Here is a 27309-nt window from a genome sequence, read left to right on the forward strand (position 1 = left end):
CCTAAAGGAAATAGAAGCAGAACAGCAAAGGCAGCCTAAACCCAGCAGAAGAAGAGAAATAATAAAGATCAGAGCAGAAATAAACAATATAGAATCTAAAAAAACTGTAGAGCAGATCAACGAAACCAAGAGTTGGTTTTTTGAAAAAATTAACAAAATTGGTAAACCTCTAGCCAGGCTTCTCAAAAAGAAAAGGGAGAGGACCCAAATAGATAAAATCATGAATGAAAATGGAATTATTACAACCAATCCCTCAGAGATACAAACAATTATCAGGGAATACTATGAAAAATTATATGCCAACAAATTGGACAACCTGGAAGAAATGGACAAATTCCTAAACACCCACACTCTTCCAAAACTCAATCAGGAGGAAATAGAAAGCTTGAACAGACCCGTAACCAGCGAAGAAATTGAATCGGTTATCAAAAATCTCCCAACAAATAAGAGTCCAGGACCAGATGGCTTCCCAGGGGAGATCTACCAGACGTTTAAAGCAGAGATAATACCTATCCTTCTCAAGCTATTCCAAGAAATAGAAAGGGAAGGAAAACTTCCAGACTCATTCTATGAAGCCAGTATTACTTTGATTCCTAAACCAGAGACCCAGTAGAAAAAGAGAACTACAGGCCAATATCCCTGATGAATATGGATGCAAAAATTCTCAATAAGATACTAGCAAATCGAATTCAACAGCGTATAAAAAGAATTATTCACCATGATCAAGTGGGATTCATTCCTGGGATGCAGGGCTGGTTCAACATTCACAAATCAATCAACGTAATACATCACATTAATAAAAAAAAAAAAGAGAAGAACCATATGATCTTGTCAATCGATGCAGATAAGGCCTTTGACAAAATCCATCACCCTTTCTTAATAAAAACCCTTGAGAAAGTCGGGATAGAAGGAACATACTTTCACATCATAAAAGCCATTTATGAAAAGCCCACAGCTAACATCATCCTCAACGGGGAAAAACTGAGAGCTTTTTCCTTGAGATCAGGAACACGACAGGGATGCCCACTCTCACCGCTGTTGTTTAACATAGTGTTGGAAGTTCTAGCATCAGTAATCAGACAACAAAAGGAAATCAAAGGCATCAAAATTGGCAAAGATGAAGTCAAGCTTTCGCTTTTTGCAGATGACATGATATTATACATGGAAAATCCGATAGACTCCACCAAAAGTCTGCTAGAACTGATACATGAATTCAGCAAAGTTGCAGGATACAAAATCAATGTACAGAAATCAGTTGCATTCTTATACACTAACAATGAAGCAACAGAAAGACAAATAAAGAAACTGATCCCATTCACAATTGCACCAAGAAGCATAAAATACCTAGGAATAAATCTAACCAAAGATGTAAAAGATCTGTATGCTGAAAACTATAGAAAGCTTATGAAGGTATTGAAGAAGCCATAAAGAAATGGAAAAACATTCCATGCTCATGGATTGGAAGAATAAATAGTGTCAAAATGTCAACACTCCCCAAAGCTATCTACACATTCAATGCAATCCCAATCAAAATTGCACCAGCATTCTTCTCGAAACTAGAACAAGCAATCCTAAAATTCATATGGAACCACAAAAGGCCCCGAATAGCCAAAGTAATTTTGAAGAAGAAGACCAAAGCAGGAGGCATCACAATCCCAGACTTTAGCCTCCACTACAAAGCTGTAATCATCAAGACAGCATGGTATTGGCACAAAAACAGACACATAGACCAATGGAATAGAATAGAAACCCCAGAACTAGACCCACAAATGTATGGCCAACTCATCTTTGACAAAGCAGGAAAGAACATCCAATGGAAAAAAGAGAGTCTCTTTAACAAATGGTGCTGGGAGAACTGGACATCAACATGCAGAAGGTTGAAACTAGACCACTTTCTCACACCATTCACAAAAATAAACTCAAAATGGATAAAGGACCTGAATGTGAGACAGGAAACCATCAAAACCTTAGAGGAGAAAGCAGGAAAAGACCTCTCTGACCTCAGCCGTAGCAATCTCTTACTCGACACATCCCCAAAGGCAAGGGAATTAAAAGCAAAAGTGAATTACTGGGACCTTATGAAGATAAAAAGCTTCTGCACAGCAAAGGAAACAACCAACAAAACTAAAAGGCAACCAACAGAATGGGAAAAGATATTTGCAAATGACATATCGGACAATGGGCTAGTATCCAAAATCTATAAAGAGCTCACCAAACTCCACACCCAAAAAACAAATAACTCAGTGAAGAAATGGGCAGAAAACATGAATAGACACTTCTCTAAAGAAGACATCCGGATGGGCAACAGGCACTTGAAAAGATGTTCAACGTCGCTCCTTATCAGTGAAATACAAATCAAAACCACACTCAGATATCACCTCATGCAAGTCAGAGTGGCTAAAATGAACAAATCAGGGGACTGTAGATGCTGGAGAGGATGTGGAGAAACGGGAACCCTCTTGCACTGTTGGTGGGAATGCAAATTGGTGCAGCCGCTCTGGAAAGCAGTGTGGAGTTTCCTCAGAAAATTAAAAATAGACCTACCCTATGACCCAGCAATAGCACTGCTAGGAATTTACCCAAGGGATACAGGAGTACTGATGCATAGGGGTACTTGTACCCCAATGTTTATAGCAGCACCCTCAACAATAGCCAAACTATGGAAAGAGCCTAAATGTCCATCAACTGATGAATGGATAAAGAAATTGTGGTTTATATAGACAATGGAATACTACGTGGCAATGAGAAAGAATGAAATATGGCCTTTTGTAGCAACATGGATGGAACTGGAGAGTGTGATGCTAAGTGAAATAAGCCATACAGAGAAAGACAGATATCATATGGTTTCACTCTTATGTGGATCCTGAGAAACTTAACAGAAACCCATGGGGGAGGGGAAGGAAAAAAAAAAAAACGAGGTTAGAGTGGGAGAGAGCCAAAGCATAAGAGACTGTTAAAAACTGAGAACAAACTGAGGGTTGATGGGGGTGGGAGGGAAGGGAGGGTGGGTGATGGGTATTGAGGAGGGCACCTTTTGGGATGAGCACTGGGTGTTGTATGGAAACCAATTTGACAATAAATTTCATGTATTGAAAAAAAAATGGGCAAAAAATTTGAACAGTCATTTCTCCATATAAGAAATACAAATGACTAAGTACATGAAAAGATGCTCAATATCATTGGTCATTAGCAAATTAAAATCATAGTGAGATACTAATTCATATCCACTAGGATGGAAATGATAATGATGATAAATGGATAATAATATTGGAAGGATAAAGAAATGTTAGACTTTCATAAAGTCCTGATGGGAATACAAAATGTTCTACCTACTGTGGAAAATAGTTTGATAATTCCTTATAAAGTTAAATATGGAATTACCATATGACCCAGCAATTCCACTCCTAGGTGTATAGCTAAAAGAACTGAAAACAGGTACTCAAACAAATATCCGTGCATTAATGGTCAGTGCAGTACTGTTTTAATAGTCAAAATGTACAAACAATCCTAGTATCCGTAAACAGATTAATGAAAAAAACAAACTGTGGCATACATAATCCAGGATAATTTAGACATAAAACATTGACACATACTACAAACCAAATGACCCTGGAAAACATTATTTGAGGTGAAAGAAGTTAGAGACAAAAGGTTATTACATGATTCTGTGCAGAGCAGGTAAAACCATACAGATAGAAAACAAACAGGTGGTTGCACAAGTTGAAGGGAAGAAGGAAGAGACAGTATGTGCTTAATAGACAAGGACAGGTAAGGAGGTAATGTTTGGTTTGATTACAAGTTGTTGGTACTGGATAGAGGTCCTGGTTGCACAATTTTGTGTATGCAAAATGCCACTAAATCATTCACTTTTAAATGGTTAATTTTATGTTATGCAAATTTCACCTCATTTAAAAAAAAAACAGGATATATTATTACTCCCCAAATTCTGAGATATGAACAAAATCTAAACACGTTTTAAAACAAGTAAAACAGTTTTACTTCTGCGGAGCCTGGGTGGCTCAGTTGGTCTGACTCTTGATTTCGGTCAGGTCATGATTTCATGTTTTTGTGAGATTGAGCCCCACATTGGGCTCTTCTCTAACCTCACAGAGGCTGCTTGGGATTCTCTCTGTCCCTTTTTCTCTGCCCCTTCCCTGCTCATGTGTGTGCTTGTCTCTCTCAAAATAAACGCTTAATTTTTTTTTTTTTACTTCTGGAATGTATACGTTTTTGTTAAAATTATGTTTTAAAGTTGTAGTTCATGGTAGTGGCTATTAAAATCTAGCTATAATTTTCTGCATTTGCAAAAAACAAAAACAAACTATGCCTCATTTTATAAGAAACTGAACCGGCCACATTTTTTTTTTTTATGCGTCTGTATTATTTCTATAGTAGAAAATCAAAATCTTCAACCTTCTAAACTGCATCAACTCCCTGAAACACTCAAAAGATTTTGTATAGTTAATTAGAATATGATAAAATGTACTTCTCACATGAGTAATTAGGCTCTGATATGCTTTTGGATACTTTGTCTAATTTTGGCACTAGCATTCCATTGCATATTTGACATGCTCAATGCTAGGTGAATGTGAAAAAAAATGACAGTTTTTCCTTTTTCTCAATTTTTACAAATTTAAACCAGCCACACTGTTACTTAGGGACAAATAGACTCCATTGTTTGCAATTAACGAGCGGCACCCAAACTTTGCTTTCATGTTTCAGTAACAAAATATTATACACGCTGAAGGATACATTACAGTGTGGCCAGATAATTTATTGAAAACTTCAATTGTGTTTTGTTCTTCCTGCTGTAAGAGATCAGAATAATGAGAGGTATTCTACTTTCTTAATCATATGAAGATAGGTCTGTGTCATATTCAAGATCTGAGAGCTTTGCGAGGGACCATTTGAGTTATAGAGTCCATCCAAACAAAGTTAACCCCTTTATCTGTACAGACACATTTAAATTCTAGTTGGACAGCAATGCCAATGATAAGGACTTTTAAGAACCATGGCCTTGGAAATCACATAAGGCCCTGATTTGCCAAGCTTGACATATAAACAGAAGAGAGGGTGTCTTTAAGGATCTATGGAGGCTTAGACCGTGACAAAACCATCAGTGAATAATATATGTGATTAATTTGCTTTAAAGGATTAAAGAAATATGACATTTTGATACTTCAGTGTTATAAAGTCACATGTTTACTACAAGAGTATAAAGATTAAAGTGAAACTAAAGATAATGGTTTCAGAAGTAAGACAATTATATTTCTAAATTCTGTATTTTCATTAGAAAGACACACTGCTGTGTAAGAATACAGTTATACTTCTTAACTAGTGTGTGGCTTCATTCAACAATACGTTTCCTTGACTATTTTCCTAGGAGAAAAGAAAATGCTTAAAGGTACTGATGACCTCCTTTTTCTCTTCCTTAAATCTTCCACTGTCGTCATTATTGCCAAGTTTAAAACTGCTCTTTCTGTAGTTACTGCTTGAAAAATGTATTACAGCAGCGAAACGTATTCTGCTTATACACTCTTATGTAGGCAAAAAGAAGGCTTGATGGCCAGTAAGCATAAAGAGAAACAAAGAAGTAACTTAAAAGCATGGACATAACCTAAAGGCTATGAAAACTTGATAGTTTAAGAAAGTAACAGATCAGAACACTGGAAGATGAACACAGATACCTCTCACTTTCTCAATTAATTTAAAAATTTTTTGATGTTTTATTTATTTATTTTTGAGAGACAGTGTGTGTGCAAGCAGAGGAGGGGTAGAGAGAGACAGATACCGAGAATTTGAAGCAGGCTCCAGGCTCTGAGCCGCAGAGCCCTACACAGGGCTTGAACTCACAGACTGTGAGATCATGACCTCAGCCAAAGTCAGTCACTTAACAGATGAGCCACCCAGGCACCCCTCTCGTTTAGCTTTTACCTGGTGCTTCCGAACTAGCACACTGGATGCTAGGACTCATGATCTACCACTGATCCCTTCTTCAAGGTAAAGCATCATTTACAGCTGTACCGGGCCACGCTGAGATAATGACAATATTCCCTCATCAGAAAATGTTACACGGGTTATGCAGACTGTCTGAAGTAGAATAATAAAGTTAATAAAATATTTCAAGGATTAACATGAAAACTTATCCTAAAACAGAAACACAATTTAAAAAATAAAAAAAGTTCCCCTCTTCCCTTTCAGCAGCCTTTTCTTTGTACGCTTGCATGCTGACTATGGTACTATGGCTGCCTGCGAATTATTCCATTTTGATAATAATTATTGATCCACAAAGAGAGATTGTAGTGACCTCCAAGGCTTCTATAAAATATTTCCCAATTGGCAATATTTCACCACTACAAAATTAACTTGATTCCACATGGTGTAAGGTGTAAATCTCTAATTATGCTTCGTTTCTGCACATGGTGCACTGGAATTATGATTGCTTATGTGCTACGTTTTCCAGAGCACTGAATCATTACCAATTTAAGGGACGATTCAATAACTATCTATCAACAGTCACAGAAAACATAATGACCATTTTAATAGTGGTGGAGAGTGTCTACTAAATTATCTTGGGATAGTAAAGATATTTTATGTTTAGACTCTTTAAAACCACAAAATCACAGAAATCTCTGGTGTTTCTTGTTTCTCTCTCATTGATTGATTACCCATCCTGGGGCCTACTATACAACCTTCCTTGGAACATGAGATTAAAATAGTTCAGCTGGTTTTTATCTATATATGTTTGCAATGATTTAAGTATGTATTTTTCATAAGCCCAAATCATGTGACATTGCTCCCCACAAATTAAAGAACACATTTTCCTTGGACAGTACTTGACCATGGCCCTCATTCCACATAAACTGCTGGATCATTTGATTAGAAGACAACACTATAGATAAGTGACAAAAGAAGGCAGTTAATTTTTTAAAAAAATGGCAAGGATTATTTTATTCAGTCTTCTAGAAGATAAAGTTCCTGGGCTCATATAAATATGACAATATATTTACTAAATATGTAGTAGACATTTTGAGAGGTTCACTTATCTTTCCAATTCTCAATTCTACACATTCAATTGCATGAAAATAAAGGTATACGTGGATGGGTGTTTAGATGATTTCCCAGATGGATAATTAATGAAACCCGAGCTTAGTGAGTGTTGTTCATTTGAGCGAGCATTTATAGGCATCACATCCTGCCATAAAGGGGAGAACTGAGAAACCACCAACAAAGATTTTTCGAAATATAACATTGCTTTTTCTGTTACGAACATTTCTGTTGCTTTAATACCTATGACACTCTGAAGAAATTTATGCACATTTATTCCCATCAAAAGTAAAATTCATATTGTGAAGTCAAGGCTTTCACAAAGTATTATGAAATTCTCCACCATTAGCACTAATTAGTACTTGAAGCAGAGATTTCATACCAAGGTTCAAAGAAGTAAATGACTAAGCCATACTAGCAGCTTCTATGCCTGGAGACAGCTCTGTGATTAGGGCGGAGCTTTATCAAACAAAATAAAACAAAACAAAAGCCAATGGGGACTCTGCTTGTTCCTGTCACCTAAAATATGGTCCAGACTACTAAGAGTAATTAACTCATGTAGCTAAAACAACTTAATACAGAACCCAAACGATTTTTGTATATGCATAATTTTTCTTAAACATATTTAATCATTCACTTGAGGAGAAAGGAGGAGTAACAAGTGTAATCACCTTCTATTAAAAACTTCTATTTCTACTAAATTTGTATTCCCTCAAGAGGGTTATTTACTGTTCTTCATAAAGCTAAGCTTTTACTTGCCATTTCACAAAAATTTTTCAACCAAAAAAATTCTGCAAAAGTAGTTCTATAATATCCAGATTAATGATTTCTTATACTATTTTTAATTTCAATCCCTTGCAACTTATTCTTGAGGTAAAAATAAGATAGATTTAAAAATCCTTTTGTTGGGGAACCCTCTTGCACTATTGATGGGAATGCAAATTGGTGCAGCCACTCTGAAAAACAGTGTGGAGTTTCCTCAAAAGATTAAAAACAGAACTACCCTATGATCAGCAATTGCGCTAGTAGAAATTTACCCAAAGGATACAGGAGTGCTTATTTGAAGGGCCACATGCACCCCAATGTTTATAGCACTGCTATCAAATTATGGAAAGATCCCAAATGTCCACCAACTGATGAATGGATTAAGAAGATATGGTGTGTATGTATGTGTACACACACACACACACACACACACACACACACACACGCACACACACACACACTGGAATACTACTTGGCAATGAAGAAGAATGAAATGTTGCCATTTGCAACAACATGGATGGAACTAGATGGTATTATGTTAAGTGAAATAGGTTAGTCAGAGAAAGACAGAGATCATATAATTTCACTTATATGTGGAATTTGAGAAACTTAACATATGATCATAGGGGAAGGGTAGGAAAAATAAGATAAAAACAGAGAGGGAAACAAACCATAAGAGACTCTTAAATACAGAGAACAAACTGAGGGTTGATTGGGGTAGGGAAAACGGGTAATAGCATTAAGGAGGGCACTTGTTGGGATGAGCACTGTGTATTGCATGTAAGTGGTGAGTCAATGGAATCTACTCCTGAAGCCAAGGACTACACCGTATGTTAGCTAACTTGAGAATAAATAAAATAAAATAAGTTAATTAATTAAAATTCCTTTGTTGTTTATAGCTTCAGGCTACATTAGCTGAGGTAGTTCATTTAAAACTCCATTTACCTCAGCACATTTGTTCTAAAGTTCTCTCCTAATTCAAACTCTTCACATAATTCAAGACATAGAACAGTACCAATGAGAAAACCCTACTAAATCTAGGACCTCATTTGATGCAAATGGAATTAATCTAGGCTGAGTGTGGGGGTGCAAAGAACGCTGAGCTGGATTTGAGATTCCTCATTTTAAACTGTGATATAAAAGACACATATAGCCTGCAGAAAATAAGTGGTTTGGATCTTAACCAAGCAACTGCATATGAAAATATTTTATTAGTTCTATGAGACCACAAAAGCATTAGGTATTTTATGTGTGAATGTATATTGTATATATGCATGTATATGTCTACATGCCTATTATAAATGTATACAGTAGTCCTCCCTGATCCATGGGAGACATGTTCCAAGAACCTCAGTGGATTCCTAAATCATGGATAGTACCGAACCCTATATATTGTTTTTTCCTATACTTACATATCTGTGATAAAGTTGAATTTATAAATTAGAATAAGAGATTAACTATAGTAATAAATTAGAACAATTATAATATACTATAATAAAAGTTACATGAATGTGGTCTCTTCTCCCTCTACCTCAAAATATCTCACTATATTTATTCTTCTTCTTCTTGTGATAATGCTAGATGGTAAAACGCCTACATGATGGGATGAAGTGAGGTGAATGTCAGGCATTGTGATTTTCCACGTTAAGCTGCTACTGGCCATCTGACAATACCACAGAAGGGGGATCATCTACTTCCAGACTGTGGTTGACTACAGTAACTGAAGCCATGGAAAGCAAAACCACGGATATTTTGATGTTGCATATGACGATAAGAAAATGTCACACAAGTACTAAAGTCCATTGTGCTGCCTCTCAATACCTTATGCCTCAAAGTATAAGTCGACTTTTCCAAATTTTGTAATATAATCATTTTAGTGGTTTCCTAATTTTTTTTCAATAAGAGCCAACGCAGATTAGATAATCTTAAATAATTAGTAATTTTAAGAAATATATACAAATCTTCAAAGGTGCATGTGTGTATGTTAGGAGGGGATGTATTTGGGAGATTATACATGTAGCTTCATTGGACGGTCAGTTAGAAGTCACACAACTGTTCAAAAGAGAAAGTGTAGTGAATTGATAAGAAAATAATACTATGCCCCCAAATCAAATAATCCAGTGAAGAAATGGGCAAAAGACATAAAGAGACACTCTTCCAAAGAAGACATTCAGGTTGCTAACAGACATGAAAAGATGCTCAACATCACCCATCTTCAGGGAAATACAAATCAAAACCACAATGAGATACCACCTCACACCTGTGAGAGAGGCTACAATGAACAACTCAGGAACAACAGATGTTGGCGAGGAGGTGGAGAAAGAGGAGCATTTTGGCACTGCTGGTGGGAATGCAAACTGGTCCATTCACTCTGGACAACAGTATGGAGGTTCATTAAAAAATTAAAAATCAAACTACCCTATGACCCAGCAATTGCACTACCAGGTATTTGTACAAAAGATACAAAAATGCTGATTCCAAGGGGTACATTCACCCCAATGTTTACAGCAGCAGTATCAACAATAGCCAAATTATGGAAAGAGCCCAAATGTCCATCAACTGATGAATGGATAAAGAAGATGTGGTGTGTGTGTAGATAGATAGATAGATAGATAGATAGATAGATAGTGGAATATTACTTGGCAATCAAAATGAATGAAATCTTGCTGTTTGCAACAACATGGATGGAAGTAGAAGGTATTATGCTAAGCAAAATAAGTCAGAGAAAGATAAACATATGATTTCACTCATATGTGTAATTTAAGAAACAAAACATGAACACAGGGGAAGGGAAGGAAAAATAAAACAAAAACAGAGAGGGAGACAAAACATAAGAGACTCTTAAATACAGAGAACAAACTGAGGGTTGATGGGGGGGGTGTGGGAGAGAGGAAAATGGGTGATGGGCATTGAGGAGGGCACTTGTTGGGATGAGTACCGGGATTGTATGTTAAGTGATGAACCATGGAATCTACCCCCAAAACCAAGAGCACACTTTACACACTGTATGTTAGTCAGTTTGACAATAATTATATTTAAAAAATAATAAAATAAAAAGTTCTATAAAACTGTAAAAATAAATGAATGAATGAATAAATAAATAAATAAATAAATAAAAATTCTAAAAAAAGAAAGAAACTAATACTATGGGGCACCTGGGTGGCTCAGTTGGTCAAATGTTTGACTCTTGATTTCGGCTCAGGTCATGGTCTCACCGTCACGGAATTGAGCCCCTGAGCCTCCCATGTAGGACTCCATGCTGATAGCACATAGGGCTCCACGCTCTTGGGTGGAAGCCTGCTTAGGATTCTCTCTTTCTCCCTTATTCTCTGCACCTCTCCTGCTTGTGCTGTGTCTCTCAAAACAAACATAAAAAAACAAAAACAAAACCAAAACCTAATACTATGATAATACACTTAGGAAGCTAATTAATGTTAAATAATGTTCTATGTTTTTAAACTGCATCAGTAACAATCAATGCTCTATTAATTCATAGCCCCTGTGTGTTAAACCGGCATGTCCAAATAGTTAAGTGTTACATTTTTTAGCACAGGTCTCTCAGTGAACATTAGAATCATAAATCTGTTTCTTTTAATTATGCTCATTTGCATATATTTAAATGCAGATGTCTAGTTAAAGATAATATGAATGATTTTTTTCTTCTTCAGTCTAAAAAGTTGTGTTTTAAAATTAATCCTTACATATTGACTGTAGCAATGTTAACGAATTAGCACTAAATTGAAGAGATCAACTTAAAACCTTTCTGGTTTTCACTCAGTGTGTACATATACACATATATATATATGTATATATATGTATACATACATATATAAAATACAACATAATATGTATAACATATAATGTAATATATGTGTTTATATAATATTTACAATATATGTACATACATTAGTTTTTATTTTTAGAAACTAATAATTCTCATAAATTATTTTACTGCCATTTATTTTGAAAAACACTTTAAAATAGTATTTTCTATTTCAATTTTAAAGCACCTATATTTTCAAATGCAGGATTTTAATCATAAAAAAGTATCATGAAAAAAATATATTAATAATAAAGAGCTATAGAAAGAATAATTATGATTTACAAAGCCAATCTTAAATATATGACTAATCTTTACTGACATACATAAATACCACCATTATAAAACAGGTAATTTCATCAAAATTTTAACAGACTGATTTACTTTGTTTTTCAAAAGAGTAATAAAGAGCAATCCCTAATAAATATTAATTTTCAAAACACAGTAGGCCATCCTAGTCATTATTTCTTAATTCTGCATGTTCTGAGAGAAATAAAATTGATAGAAATAAAATTTTTCACTTTAGGTTATGGAAATTACTTTCAGATATACATATTAAAGAGTTCCAAAAATCTTAAAAATAGCTATCAAAACAGCAGTCAATGAAGCAAAACATATTCTTGTTAAAATCAGCTCATGAATACCATCTGGTTTGCAATAGGATCCTGGTTTGAAGTCTAGGATAAAAGGATTTTAGGGGTGCCTGGGTGGCTCAGTTGGTTGAGTGTCTGACTCTTGATTTCAGTTGCATGATCTCACAGTCATGGGATCGAGTTCCGTATAGGGCTCTGTGCTGGTTGTGTAGAACCTGCGTGGCATTCTTTCTCTCCCTCTCTCTTTGCCCTTCCTTCCCTCTCTCTTTCTCTCTCTCAAAATAAATAAACTTTAAAAAAAATTAATAAAGAGTTTGCTTTATTATTCAAAAAGCTCTGTATTTGTTCAATAAGTCTAAGAGTAGGAAACAATAGCTTTAATACTCTATGTATTTTTAAGGCATACAGAGGTGATAATATTTTAAATGTAGCTTATTTTTAGTGTAAAAAGTGGTATATATCATCACTGACAAAACATGTGCTACTTCTGCAATACATATCTTTTTTAAAAGAAATAATTTAAAATGTTAATTTTTAAGATCAAGAAATCTTTGAGTGAATTAGATCCCTTGTAGCTGCAAACAAATCCTATGAATTCACAATGCTATTTCTCCCAGTGGATGTCACTTTCTCCCCTGATTTTGTAGAGGACATGCTATATTAATCTTGCATCCTGAAGTTATTGATCATCTGAGGTAATGATGTAAATCGGTCTCTTTGTATATAAGAAAGATAAAAGGCATGAGGAACACATTTTGGTGCTCTGGTTTATTTACCCAGAAAAGTAAATTTAAAATGGTTATAGAGCAGAGGAATCCACTTTCTAGAGAAGCAGCATTATATATTCCATGAAATAAGAAAGCCACATAATTACTAGGATATTTGAGAATTATTTGTATCAACCCATAAAGTAAAGCTCTTTAATGACAGTTGGTAAACTTGTGCTGAAGAAATAGAGATATTGCTAAATGTCTACCTGACAAAAGGAACTCAACACTACTGGATATCTATAGTTGCCAGACTTTGTGATGGGAAGGTAGTGAATGTCACTTCATTTAATCATTACAGATAGATATTTGTTCATTCCACATCATTTTCCACCTTTTTTTTTTTTTTTTTTTTCCTATTTGGCTCCCAGTAAGCATTCTAATTGAAGAAGTATTCTACTAATAAAAGTGAGAAAATCATTGTGTACATAGTACCTTTCATTAGAAAGCATACTTCTTCCCTTGCTCTTTCTAAATTGTGATGAAAAGAAATAATTATCAAGTTGTGTCTAAGTAGTCAGCTTAACCCCTTGGAAGCAATAAATTTTGACTTTGTTTTTGTTATATCTCTTGAGAATTTTCCCAAGGAACAAACTGAAGGACTTAAGAAAAAAGGTAGTAATTTTCTTCCATCTATATTCAAAGTTAAAAATTTTCATTTGTAAAGGGAATTCAGCTACAAGGTAAAACTTTTTCGTTACACAGAAGTTATAAAAAAACAGATTTTGGCTTTGGAGCTATGACTTTGATATGAGAATGATGGGGTCTGGAAAATGGAAGAATGTCTTACAGACATTGGGGAACATTACATAACTCAATAAAATTATCTCAGATAACTCCCTGCTTCAGTTATGCATGCTGTACACATTATTTTGTAATTTTTATGTTAATTAGTGCTAATTTTAATAAATTGAATATACAGGACATTGTAGGGGTTAGCCTGAACTCAAAGTGCCATTGAAACACTAACTAGACACTAACGATGCTTCTGCCTTAGAACTCCTATGTCAAAGATGTGATCCAAGTTCCAAGATGGAAAAACCATATGTGAATTAAAGGATCTTATGCCACACACAGGTGAATTCCAAAAGGGTGGGAATAAAATGAAATTTAAATCTCCAGGAAGGAAGATTCATTCTTTCTCTTTTTCTTTCTTTCTTTCTTTCTTTCTTTCTTTCTTTCTTTCTTTCTTTCTATTTCTTTTTTTTCTTTCTTTCTATCTATCTACCTATCTATCTACCTATCGTGTATGAGGGGGAAAGGGGCAGAGGGAGAGAGAGAATTTAAGGAGGCTCCAAACTCAAAACAAAGCACGCATGAAATGGGGCTCAATCCCACAACCCTAGGATCATGACCCAAATTGAAATCAAGAGTTGGATGCGCAGTCAACTAAGACACACAGGTGCCTCAGGAAAATTTTACCCATAAGGAAGAATTCTGTAATAACCAAAGTGCTCCAAAAAGTTTCTGAGACAGTTACTAAGGAAAAAAAAAATGAGTATGGAAAGATGACCAAAAGTCAACCAACCAAGCAAAAACAGTCCACATTTGTCTGTGAACAAACAAAATGTACAGTATAGTGCTTCAATACATATTACGAGCTGAAATGTGTCTCTCCCCCCTCCCCCGACCACACATAAAAAAAGTATGTTGGTGTACTAATCCCTAACACCTCAGAATGTGAAACTATTTAGACACAGAGCCTTTACGGAGGTAGTCAAATTATAACTGAGTCACTGATGCGGAACCTAATCTAGAGGACTGGTGTCCTTATGAAGAAAGGAAATTTGGACAAAGAGATGGACAGAGAAGGAAGACAAGGTGAAAATACAGGGATACCGCTATCTACAAGACAAGGAATGACAGAGGCTAGGAGAAGCTGGGAGAGCGGCCTGGAAGAGCCCTCAGAAGGAACCAACCCTGTTAATACCTTGATTTTGGACTTTTAGCCTCTAGAACTGAAACAATAAATTTCCCTTTTCTTAAGCCATCCAGTGTGTGGTACTTTGTTCTGAGAAACCTAGCAAACTAATACAGTTCATGGGCAAGAAGAGCAAAATGATCCCAGTCAAGCATGAACTCTGCCCCTTGAGTCACCTTGTACCTTTAGAGCTTACCACAGTGTCTGAAAAAGAGCAAAGAGTGAGTGACTGAGATAATGGGTGAATGAAAGCAAGAATACATTTAAAAATGAATAAACCTAACTGAGGGATTTAAATCAGAATTGTAGGTAGAGCAGAGGAAATGACAAGATAAAAAGACCAAGCATGGTCCTGAATTAGTAAGAAAAATCAGATAATGGCGAGTTTTTTTCAGAGACTAATAGAAAACAAGAACTGTGAAGTTCAGAGGCTAATATTCTAATTCTGACCAGATCACTGGTTTATTAAGGAATAATGATAAAGGCACTAATCTACTCTGGGTTTTGTTCTTCATCTGTAAGGTAAATGGACTGCCTAATAGCTGAATACCATTCAACTTGTTCATTGTGTCTGCCAGATGTGTTACCCAAAGATAAACAAAGTGGAAGTCACACTTTAAGTAAAGGGGGTATCATTTTATGTTATCAACAGGACTGGCTAGGATGGGTCTAGATTGTGGCAATGAAAAAGTAAGTGACCAGAGTCTTTTAATACATGTCTTGGCCCATTGCTTTTATGCTTATACTTCTCCCTTTAATACATTTATTCAATAAATATTGAGTGTCTATTTTGTGCCAGGCATTGTTCTAGGCACTTGGGACTAGAGAGCTACAATCAATGCAAAACTCCTGTTCTTGCAGAGGTGAGGTTCTACTGGAGAAGAAAGATTATATTTGATTAAATAAACATTCTATTAATAAACATTATATAAAATTTAAATATATTCAAATGTATAATTATTTAAATAAAGTAAATATATCTTAAATAAATATATATTATATATGTGTATAATTCAGAGGATGCATAATGGGGATTTATGGTGATATGAAGATTTATTTAGAGAATAAGGTAAGGAGAGCCTCTCTATGGAAGTAAAACTTAAGCAGAAACTTGTACACAGGCATGAGCCAGACAAAGATGGAGGAGAGGGAGATCCCAACACAGGTCCAGGATGGGGAGGAGATTAGCAAGGTCAGTGGTAGGAGCAGAGGAAGAGGAGGGGGCTAATGTGAGGAGTGACTGAGGAGGTTGTGAGACAGGCAGAGAAGAGATCATAAGGGTCCATGTACAGAAATTTTTAATATATTCCAAATTTGATGAGGATCTGCTGGAGAGTTTAAGCTGTGGAGTGTGTGCCACAATCTGTCATACATTTTAGAAAATCAATTTAGGTGCAGTTTAGAGAATTGGCTGTAAAGAAGGCAAGAGTGGAGGGAGTCCAGGGACTAGATAAGAGTGTAAAGTGTTAAAAAAAAAAAAAAAAAAAAAAAAAAGATGCTGGTTTTGGTCTAATCACCTGATAGCCAATGGGAAGTAAATCCAAACTCTAACTCAGAAAATTAGAGTCCCTCTGACATGTTCCTTGCTACTTTTCCAGTTTCACTTACAGTTAAACTCTTCCTCTTCCTCTTTGCTTTATGTTTGGTCATCAGACTGAACATTTACACATTGTGTTTCCTCTGTTTGGAAGGGCCTCCAGTTTTCTTCTCATGGTTCAACAGAGATTTCACCTTCACATTCCAGAACCTCCTCTGTGAAACATTTCCTGACACTTCCAGAAAAGGAGATCTTTCCACAGAACCTCATAGAGAATAGAACTTCTCTTTCATGCTATATTATATTATGCTATTTTATGCTGTGTTGTCTCAATGGCAACTGAAATGTGTGATTCATTTCAACTTTACTAGTCTGAGAAAATTAACAGTATGTAAATTAATGAGCTAAACTTCTTAACCCTATGTCACTATGAATATCACTTAGAAGATTATTCTTTTCAGTACAACTGAAATCCATACTTACAATTAAGAAATTAATTTAGCTTTTAAACAGACTGAAAGCATATCTAGAAATGGGCAAAGAAACAAATTATAAAATTCACATAAGAGAATCAAAGTGTCTAAAGTGCCAAAAACATTGCCTGTATATAAAATGGTCTACTCTGTGCTGGAAATAAGGCAGTATCTTTCAGTTGGTATACAATTATTCCATACTAAAGCACTGAGTTCAGCCAATTAGAAAAAGGAACCATTGAACTATGTTTCAAGGCTCAATACATCTAGGAATTTTCAGGCTCAGAAATTATTTAGTATTTCTACCCAACTTCTTTTATGATTAGATAGTTAATCAGTATCAGTACCTATAACACAACTCACATAACTCATTTTATCTTTCATTTCACATTTCCAAATCTGAAGTGAATACTCTGGGGAAAAAATACGGACAACTTCAATCTCTTCTCTGAGTTCATATGAATTAAGGGTACTGGACCATATATTAAGTTAATGATCAATACATCAACTGGAAATCTACAGTATTCTGTAATGATGTAATCCTACAGTATTAAAGTACTGTCAAAAATCACATTTTCTAAGTTTTCCAAGAAACTAGTTAGGCGAATTTATATGCCACTGCTAGAAAAATAAATACCTACACATAGAGCAGAATTGAGAATCACTTCTCACAATAGATACAATTCTAGAAAGAAAGCCATACAAAAAATAATTCTCTGTAAATTGAATGAAATCTCAATGCATTAGTGGTTTCCTGACTTAACAGCTAATGACCTCTGTCCCCCCACATGAAGACATTTTTATTTTTAGGATATACTGTTTCAAAAAATATGTAATAACAAAATGCCACTATGAAACTATAAAACAGACATGAATTTTTAATTTTTAAATATCCCTATCGAGATGTCTCTTTACCTATGAATAGAGTGACTGTCATGCTTAACGGCATATTTTTCAGTCCATGGCCAATGTTTAAGGCCGGTGGAAATGTAGCAATATCTCAGAAAAACCCATTCAGAAGCTTTGGGATTTGAAGACCTGAAGTTCAGAAACCAGTAAATTAATGGAACTTTTAATGTGAACATAAATCCTGTCTTAAATTGAACTATTGTATTTATCAACAGCCTTCTAAAGAGTTATATATTAAATTTTTAGAGTAGAATAAACTTTTAATAGCTGATGATTAACATCTCTTATTAGCTCAGCTAGAGAGATCTTTACAAATGTGTCCAACATATCTGTATACTTTTTCCTTTGAAGCATACTCATATATTTTTAAATAATTATCACTATTATTTAAAAGAACATAATTTTTTTTTTGTTTCTATAAGCCCTAGGACTAAGGCTTACCTGATGTTATATTAAGAAAGTTGTCAGAAAATAAATAAGCATGAATGAACTATGAAATAATATTACACTTTAATCTGCCAGCCCTAGAAAAGCTCACTTTTGAGCAGTCAATGTTCTAAGCCCTTTTATGAAACCATTCTGGCTGGAAGAAGATGAAATTACTTTGATGATCCCCAAGGACCCTTCTACTAAAGAACTTCAGGTGTCACTGCGTCTAAATTTAAGGGCATCCTTTGCCTTCCTTATCTGTTTATGTTCAGTATTTATTCCATCATCCTTGAAAATACATATTAACTATATCCACTGAAATCACAGTCTACCACTGACATTTGGGAGATTTCAAGATTAGAAGAAAACTTTCAATCTCATTGGTCATAAAGTAATAAATTTCTTTCTCGTTTTGCCTCACATAAGATGTCTTCTTCTTTTGGTATTTCTAAATGGGTGGAGACTTTTCTGTTTTTCCCCAAATTTCTAATAAACTAGTCCTTACTAAACTTTAGTATTAGGTTCCTAAGTTACCAGGAGCCTCAACGCCTCCTCAAGTCTGCACACACATGGTTAACATCAACTCATCTACTGTCTTCTAACTGAAAAGAATCACTCTTACCGTGTAGCCCTCGGTATACTGAAAAGGAGCCCTGGAACTTTCATCTGCTGTTGGACTCAGAGGCTTGGGGTCAGACATGGACCGCTGCATCATCTTGGCTGTTTTAGGACTTGCCGGGGGCACTTTAGCCATATCTGGATGCAGTACTTTCTGCGGACTTATATCATCAGGGAGGGGTTTTTCATAAGGTACAAAGGCTGATTCTAAGGCTTTGCCTGGTGAAAGTGGTGAGATGGGTGAATAAAGGACTTTTGGAGATTTGGGTGGGGAAGGAGCCAGCTGTAATGTGGAATCTGCCCGAAGGTGAGATGAGTAACCAATCTCTAAAGGTGTTGGGCGTTTCTTGTCTTTGGGTGGAGATGTGGCACTCAGATATTGAGGACTCTGTGTGTCTGAATCTGCTTCTGTTTGACATCCTAAACTGCCCCCTTTGTAAGTCTTTTCAGGTGCTGAAATGTGTTTAATTATTTCTACCTTGGCATCCACGCGTGCCCGTACTGAAGGTGTTCTTATGGTTCCGACTGGTTCAGTCTGCACAGATATCTCTGCTACTGTTTGAACTGCTATGCTGGAGACTTTGGAAAGGGGTTTGGTCTTGTCAGCCTCTGCAGTGCTGTCACCATATTTCCCTACTCGAGCTTTCCTCCTTGCTCTAGCAGGCACATCCCATTCATCCTGATCTTCGTCATCAGTTTGGACACTCGTATCAACACTCTTTTTGGTTCTCCTCCTCCTACTCACATAACTCCGATCTGCCGCGTCCTCGTCGTCGGTTTGAACGCCACTGTCCACTATCTTTTTAAAGCAGCGCGGATCATCAGCCATATGTTCCCCGAGCTCATCATACTGTCCACGGACTTTAGCCGCAGCGCTTCTCTTTTTGGGTGGTTTCTCATCTTTCACAACCACATCTGTTAGAGGTATTTCTGACACTGTACTCAGGATGCCAGGTGGGGCGATGTACTGAGTGACGCCATCAGACTGCACCGTGTACCATCCTTGGCTCTGTGGTATTTCAATCGCCACGACGGCCGAGGCCGTGGTGGTTGCATCCTCAGGTGCCCAAAACTGGCCGCCTTCTGGGGCAGCGTACTGACCTTCCAAAATTGCCTGCTCTGTCGTGGTTTGCGGAGAAGCAGTTCCAGAGGGGTCATAGTTATACTGGTAGATCTGGCGAATCTTCTGCTCTTCTAGCTGCTGGTGAAGCTGTTGCTGCAGCTGTTGGATCTGCTCCAGCTGTAACTGCTGCTGAGCTAATGTCTCCTGCCTCATCATGAACTGGGCTTGCCGCTCTTCTTCCTGCTGATACAGAAGGTGCTGCTTCATAGACTGCAGCTCCTCCAGCTTTTTTTGAACCATGATCTTTTCCTGTTCTCGGAACCTTTGAATCTCCTGACGTTCCCACTCTAATTCCTCGGCAAAACGTTGCTGCTTGATTTTCTCCAGTTCCAAGAGCTCACGCTCCAAGTCGAGCTGCTGCTGTTGTTTGCCTTCTTCGGGGACAATTAAAATAGCACTTTCGTCTCCCACCACTTCGGAAAACACGTCAGAGGCTGTGGTTAGAGTGGGAACGGAGTCTATTGTCTCAGCGGTAAGGGTTTCCACTGTAATAGTTTGCAAACTGGCATTGATATCGATACCGGTTGCTGCAATGTCTGTTTCAGATGCACCTGTTGTTAGGAAATATGATCTAGGCATTGGCTGGCTCTGGTGCAGGGCGGATAACGAAGTCACCGCGTCAGCTGTGTGCACGCCAGACAAATCCCTCACCGTGGTGCTGAAAATGGAGCCAGGCTGTGTGGTAATAGCAAACGTGGAGGGAATCGGAGTTGCTACTGAAGAATAGACAACACCATTGGATGACCTCAAAACACTCCCCACACCATACTGGGATCCCGGAGGTGGAGTCATTCTTGCTGTGGAATACTGTGGGGTACTAATCCCAACTTCTGAAATGACTTGTCGTGTTTCTGGATATGGACCTGTAGTCTTGCTTGAATAATCCATTACCTCACCTGAAATACAGGGTAGAGTTACAGTCCAGTTCCCATAATAAATGATGCGTTTGGGGTTTGAGGGCCCTCTTGATCTTGACGAACATAATGAATGGGACTGCATGCAAATCCACAGGTTAATCTAATTGGATGCAGAATGAAAGCAATGTTGAACATGCAGGCACATGCAGGTGACTTTGGGCAGAACAAATTAAAAACTGAAGAAACAAAAGCGCACATGTACTCCGAAATATGCTGCCAAAACATCCAAAGAAAGAGAAAAAGTAACACAATTGGAAAAGGGACCACATTTTCATCCTGAAATGAGATGAGGGACACCATAATGACATTTCAAGGAAAGGTCTGCTGCCACATCATACTGACCTGCAGTAATTCTCCCTGAAGTTAGATCTACTGCTGTATCAGTTCCTCCCGAATAATCAAAAGCATTCTTACTTTTATAGAAAAAATGTCCAGCTTCTGCTAAATTCGTGTCAGACATGGAAGGTTTCATTCCCCCAATCCCTCTATAACCAGAAGGGCCTGACCGGTCATATTGATAGTGGTCATCCCTATAACCAAAACGATCCTCAGGAAGAGTAGTTGCGGGCTGCTGTGCTGTGCAGCTCCTTCCAAAAGGTAACTTGTAAACCATATCGCAGCATACAGCTCTTCTTCCTGCAGTCAGATCGACAGGCTTTTCATCATCTTCTACTATTTTGGTCACCACACCGGAAGTAGATTCGTCCATCGTTACAACAGTTCTGTGAGACTTGGTTGTACTGAGATCTACTACTTCTCCATCAGCCATTCCCTGGCGTGTGACGCTATCCGTCCATCCATTTGTGACTCCGACAGGAGGTGCGGTAACAGGTTTTGTAACAGCCGATGTCACTGGGTGTGCTGATGTACCTAAAGATAAGTTTATTGGTGCATCCTCCCTAACTGCAGGAAAGGCCTGGCCACTCGGTATCCTGTACGGGGGAGGCTCAGCATGCTTCGATGTAGTAAGCTGGAGGGGTGCTGGTGTTGCATGTTCTATACCCACTAGGCTTTCTGGGCCCATGGTGTAACCTGAACTAGCTGCGCACGTGACGACAGTCGCCGTCTCAGTGACCAGGGGCATCGGCGTTACTGCTGATGAAGTTGCACTGAGATTTATAATAGATGGTTGGACGGCGCTGATTTGTCTCCCATAGACTTCATGTGTGGTGGTCTGCCTTTTCATATCCATTGTGGAGGCAGAAAGATCCATACACTTTTCAGTTACTTTAACTTCTACTTTTGGTACTGTACGCAAATCAATGGCATCACCAACAAGCGGCAACTTTCCATTTTCCTTATGCTGACGCTTCTCTAAATGTAGGTTATCTAGAGCAAGAGGCTCTGGAGGAATCGATATAGAGACACTGCTGAGACCAACACTAGTGAGTGCACTTCTGGCTGCTGAAGCCTCAGCCTTGGAAACTTCAGTTGTGAAAAACTGTGTAACTGAGGTTGGGGCTGCTTGAAATGAAGATAACGTTGTGACAGGGACAGCAGAAAATGTCTCCAAAGCTCCTGACATGTACAAGCTCTGTTCTGAAGAACTTGGCATTCCTGCAGTTGTCATAGGAGGAACTACAGAAAACACTGGTTCGATGGAAATCAGGTCTTTGGGGGGTGATCCCAGGGGCCAACTGGTAACTGCTTGACTAGTTGAAGAATCGGTTGGAGTCCCAGGTTCAGATGGCAATGTGATAACCACGTAGGTTTCCATGAGGGATTTGGAAAATCTTGGTGAGGACTTGTTAGAGTGAGGGGATGCTGGGGAGGTAGGGGAAGGTAATTTATAATCTGCTGAAGTCACTAAATTTAATGTCATGTTTGAAGCTAAAGATAGACCTGTTGGCTTGGGGTGTGTATCTGTTGATTTTTGTGTAGTTACTGGAAACTGAGGGACTGCTGGTTTAGGGGCAATCGGAGGTTTACTTGGCTCAGGTCTATGTGTAAAGACAAGTCCAGATGGGATGGAAGATGGCTTAGGAGGAACAGGAGGAGGTGCAGTGGTACATATTTTTGTTATAGGTAACCCATTACTTCTTGGAATAGCTGTAGCCTCTACTGCAGTAACAGCATCAACTAGAGGTTTAGCTGTAGTGGTTACAGTCTCTGGAGCTGTAATTGTTAACTTTTTTGTAGGATGAATGATTGGCTTGGGTGAGGTTGGTGGAGGGAGAGGTGGAGGGGGGGGAGGAGGGGGAGGGGGAGGAGGGGGAGGGGGAGGGGGAGGGGGAGGAGGAGGCTGTGCTGATGTGTCCAAAGAAGAACTTCTAAAGAATGGACGCATTTTAGTTGGAAGAGAGGTAACAGAAGGACCGCCGGATGGCAACGGAGATGCAGGTTTTGTTTGATCAAAGACCTGTCCTGATGTAAAGCACGTTGCTGAAACCCGCACCCCTACTGGAAGGGCCACTGCAGAAGAAGGAGGTTGATCAAACACAGTTTCAGAAAAGCTCATCTTTGTTAGTTCAACCTCAGTCTTCTCCCTTTTATCTCTGTAAGCTTCCAGAACCTCGAGAATAATTCCATTCCCAGTGTCCTTCTTGGCTTTCTTCACTGCGTCTTTTGCAGATACAGGTAAGTCAGTGGAAATAGTGTCAGCAATCAGCCCCTCTGGTTTAGTTCCTATAGGTTCTAGAATAGGAGGCTCCACATCAGATAAGGAAATCACGATATGATCAGCACCAGTTCTTCCATCTGGTGTGGTGGCTCGATCTAAAGATACACTTATTTCTTCCGGATAGTCTATAATGCTGCCCGGAAAATATGTTGATGAAGAAATTCCCTCAGAATCTTCAAATTTAGTTACTACATCCACTGGTTCCATATAAACTGTGGTTATGCTATCCAAGGTAGTGACGGGTGAGGAGCTATCTGTGGTACAAACTGAAGAAACAGAAGATGTGAGAGAGGGTGTGTCAGAGGGTGGGACGGATGTAGCACTTTCTGAAGGCTCAGAGTAGGTCAAAATCAGTGATTCATGGGCAATTATCTCTTGGATTTCCCTTGTATAATCTGTTACATATTCATCCTCAATTTCTTCTGTTGAAAAATGTTGGGTTATTTTGACATCTGGGATAGAGAGTGTTGCACTGCTGGTCGAATCTGTAAGAGATGCTCCTGAGAGAACACTTGATGTCAAAGATGCATCGGGCACCCTGTCAAAGTCCACGGTAGACTCTATCGTGTCATCTGTGATGGGGGGCTGGGTTGGACTGGATCCAGGTGTTAACTGCATTTGCTGCCTCTTCATGAGTTCTTCATAGGCAGCATCAGCGTCTAATAATTTTTTTTCTTCACTGGTGGAAGTCACCATACTACCCAGATCCACTATTTCATGGCTTTCTGGGATGATAAAAGAGCTTGAAACAATGTCTTCTTGGGGCACAATAGAATGTAAGCTTTCTAACTCATAAAACTCTTTCTGGAGGTCTGTTATTTTTTGCATAGGATCTTCATAAATCTGTTCTGGGAGTCTTATTTTCTGCTCTTTCCCTCTCTGCTGCATAAATCCATTTTCGTCTTCTTGCCTTGTTAGCAGACTGCCATCTACTGAACCATTGTATGTGTCCTCTACTAAAGATTCATAAATATAATCCTCTATTAACATCCCACCATACAAAGGCTCTTTTTCAAACATTTCATCTCGTTCAGGTACAGCTGGAAAAGGTTTATATTTGTGGGTTTTGTGCATCATTTCTTCATACATCTCCTCGGCACTTTTTAATGCCTTTTGGCCACCTTCTTTCTGCATAATAGACTGCTCATCTGTTGGTGAATATAAAGACACAGCTGTGGGCAATTTGTAAACTTTTTGCACTTCTATTATCTTTTCTGGGCTTATTTCAAAGCCTTCTGGGTCTGACTCTATGCTAGGTGAGTATTCAGAACAAGAAGATCGATGGAGCTCCTCCATTTCCGCAGCCTGGCGTAATTCTTCTGTTGGAGATGCATCTTCAATGGGAGAAAGATTACTGGGTGGTGTCTTTGGTCTTTCCCTCCTTCTCTGAGCTCGAAGTTCATCTTTGTCTTTCTTTGATTTCTTACTAGAAGTCTTTCTTTGCTGCTGTTCCAATTCCCGCTGCTTTTCTTGCTCCTTTAATAATTCTTCCTCCTCTCTCAATTCTTCTTCCTCTGAAGAATCTTCAATAGTAGGTAAAAGAGGACCATGTGACCTGTGGCGAGCCTTACGTTGTTGTTTGCTCTCTCCTTTTTTGTGACTTGGGCTACTGTCACTGTCCTCATCAAGAGACGACACTGAGGTAGGGGATGTGCCAGGAGTGAAGCTGGAAGCATGAAGACTAGAAGATCCTTCCCCCCTTGACCTATCTTCTGGGGAGTCTGTCAAGCTCTCCATTTCCAATTCTGGCTCCTCATCAAAATACAAAGCCGTTTTTTTCTGTGATGAGTCTGCAGAGTATTTATCTGCTATTGTGCTGTTGAGTTCAATGGTTTTGAAGCGACGTAGCCCCCCTCCTCCAGCAACTACAAGTTCTTCACTCTCTTGACTTTTAGTTTCTCTGTACTTAAGCTCAGGACTCTCATCAAATGTCTCATCATCTTCATCATGCCACGAATGGCGTCTCCCTGCATCATCATCAAAGCTGGCACTGCTTTTCCGAGTTAGTCGCCTGTGTTTCCCGGCTGTTGCTTTCCCTTTTCCTTTCATGTCTTCCTTCTTCTGGCTCTCAATACTACTACTAATCTCTTTGAGCTGGCTCCTAATGAACTCATCATCTTCAGAAGCTGAAGCATCTTCGTCAGCACTCATTTCTATAATCTGTTTTCGAATAAAGTCCTCCTCTTCACCAGACCCTTGACTATCTTCCTGTTTATACTCATCACTGCTCGATGAACCAACACTGGTTCTCCGTTTTCTTTGTGGAACAGGTGAATTTTCACTTTCACTACTGTCTTCGACTGAATCATAAAGCTGTCTTCTTGTAGCTGTGTCATCAACAAACTCGGACTTTTCTTCATGGTCCTTTCTGGAAGGAATGTCTTGTTGGCTATCTTTTTTTAAAGTGTCTTTTTCTTCTGGACTCTTTTTGAGCTCCTCTTCTGAAATTGTAGTTTCTACTGTTTCAGATAAACTCTGAGTTTTCTGTGGGTCCTTTGGCTGCTCAGAAGAAACCTCATGAGGTTGAGTTTTCTTTTCTGACTTTTCTTCAACAAGTGTACTTGCCTGAGCTTCCAAAATGGAGAGGACCGTACTTTCTAACTTAGCCAAATCTGAGGGGCTGGAAGGACTGCTTTCTTGGGAAAAAGAGTCTTTTTTGAGTCCCTTGAGCAAATCTTTTTCATCGCTTGGAATAAGACTTGGAATTTCACCAAGTGAACTTGATATCCCATCAGAAGAATATCCTGTGTCACTCAGACCTTGTGGGCTTTTTGGTTGCTGAGAACTTGAAGTGTCTGATTTGTCATCTTCCTTTTCCTAGCAGGGAGGAAAAGATACAGGAAAAACTTAACGTGATTAAACTAGTAACATGGCCTCTCTATTACTCCCAATTACTACTATGAACTGAGGAATAATTATAGGATTTCTTTTCAACTATAGGCCAGTATTTAAAAAAAAAAAAAAAAATCTCTGGGCCCAAAACAGTTAAAATAGTTGATACATACTGATTAAGGTTAGTTTTCAGTTAAACTAAGTTAAATTAAATGTCAATTCTCAATGACATTTGATTTTTTCCATGAATACTCTTTATATTTCAATAGCATTTTCTTTCAAACACGTGATTATCTTTCTCAGCACATTTACTTTGGAAAAACGTTCTAAACTGTCAAAGAGAAAAATTAATTTTTTCATTAATATAATCAATACTTTTGAATTCTGAGGACAGGCAAAGAAAGAAAAAAAAAAAAATCAGAGGATGGGCTTTGTACCAGACTACAAGTTGTAAGAGATGATGGAAAATTTACTTAACAGAAATATGTAGGTAATGTGACTGTAATGTTATCCATCTCAACTATCAGAGGAGATTTATTTTTGAAATAGACTCCAATAAGGCACTACTTTTAAAAGACACTTTAGGGGCGCCTGGTTGGCCCAGTTGGTTGGGCGTCTAACTTTGACTCAGGTCATGATCTCACAGTCTGTGGGTTCAAGCCCTGCATTAGGATCTGTACTGAGAGCTCAGAGCCTGGAGCCTGCTTCGGATTCTCTGCTTCCCTCTCTCTCTGCTCTTCCCCACCCCCAACTCGTGTTCTGTCTCTCTCTCAAAAATAAATAAACATCAAAAAATAATAAAAGATGTGTAAATAAAAAATAATTTAAAGATGTGAAGACACTATATTTACTTGGTATTGTTATTATAATTCTCTATCATTTGAAGTGAATGTTTAGAAACTATAAACTTTGAAAAAGTTATGCAATAATTACTGACT

At 37.9% G+C, this 27309-nt stretch overlaps 1 protein-coding gene across 1 annotated transcript in view; it reads right to left on the bottom strand.

Moving 5' to 3' along the window:
- The window catches only part of PCLO (piccolo presynaptic cytomatrix protein), a 424370-nt gene that overhangs the window by 184750 nt on the left and 212311 nt on the right, over positions 1–27309 (bottom strand). Inside the window, exons 5-6 of the mRNA XM_049641366.1 lie at positions 21262–26356; positions 18884–20898 (exon numbers count right to left, since the gene is read on the bottom strand). Coding sequence (XP_049497323.1) covers positions 18884–20898; positions 21262–26356 — 7110 coding nt within the window. The remainder of the gene's footprint in view (positions 1–18883; positions 20899–21261; positions 26357–27309) is intronic.

The sequence above is a fragment of the Panthera uncia genome, chromosome A2, assembly GCF_023721935.1.
Source record: "Panthera uncia isolate 11264 chromosome A2, Puncia_PCG_1.0, whole genome shotgun sequence".
Taxonomy (NCBI): Eukaryota; Metazoa; Chordata; class Mammalia; order Carnivora; family Felidae; genus Panthera; species Panthera uncia.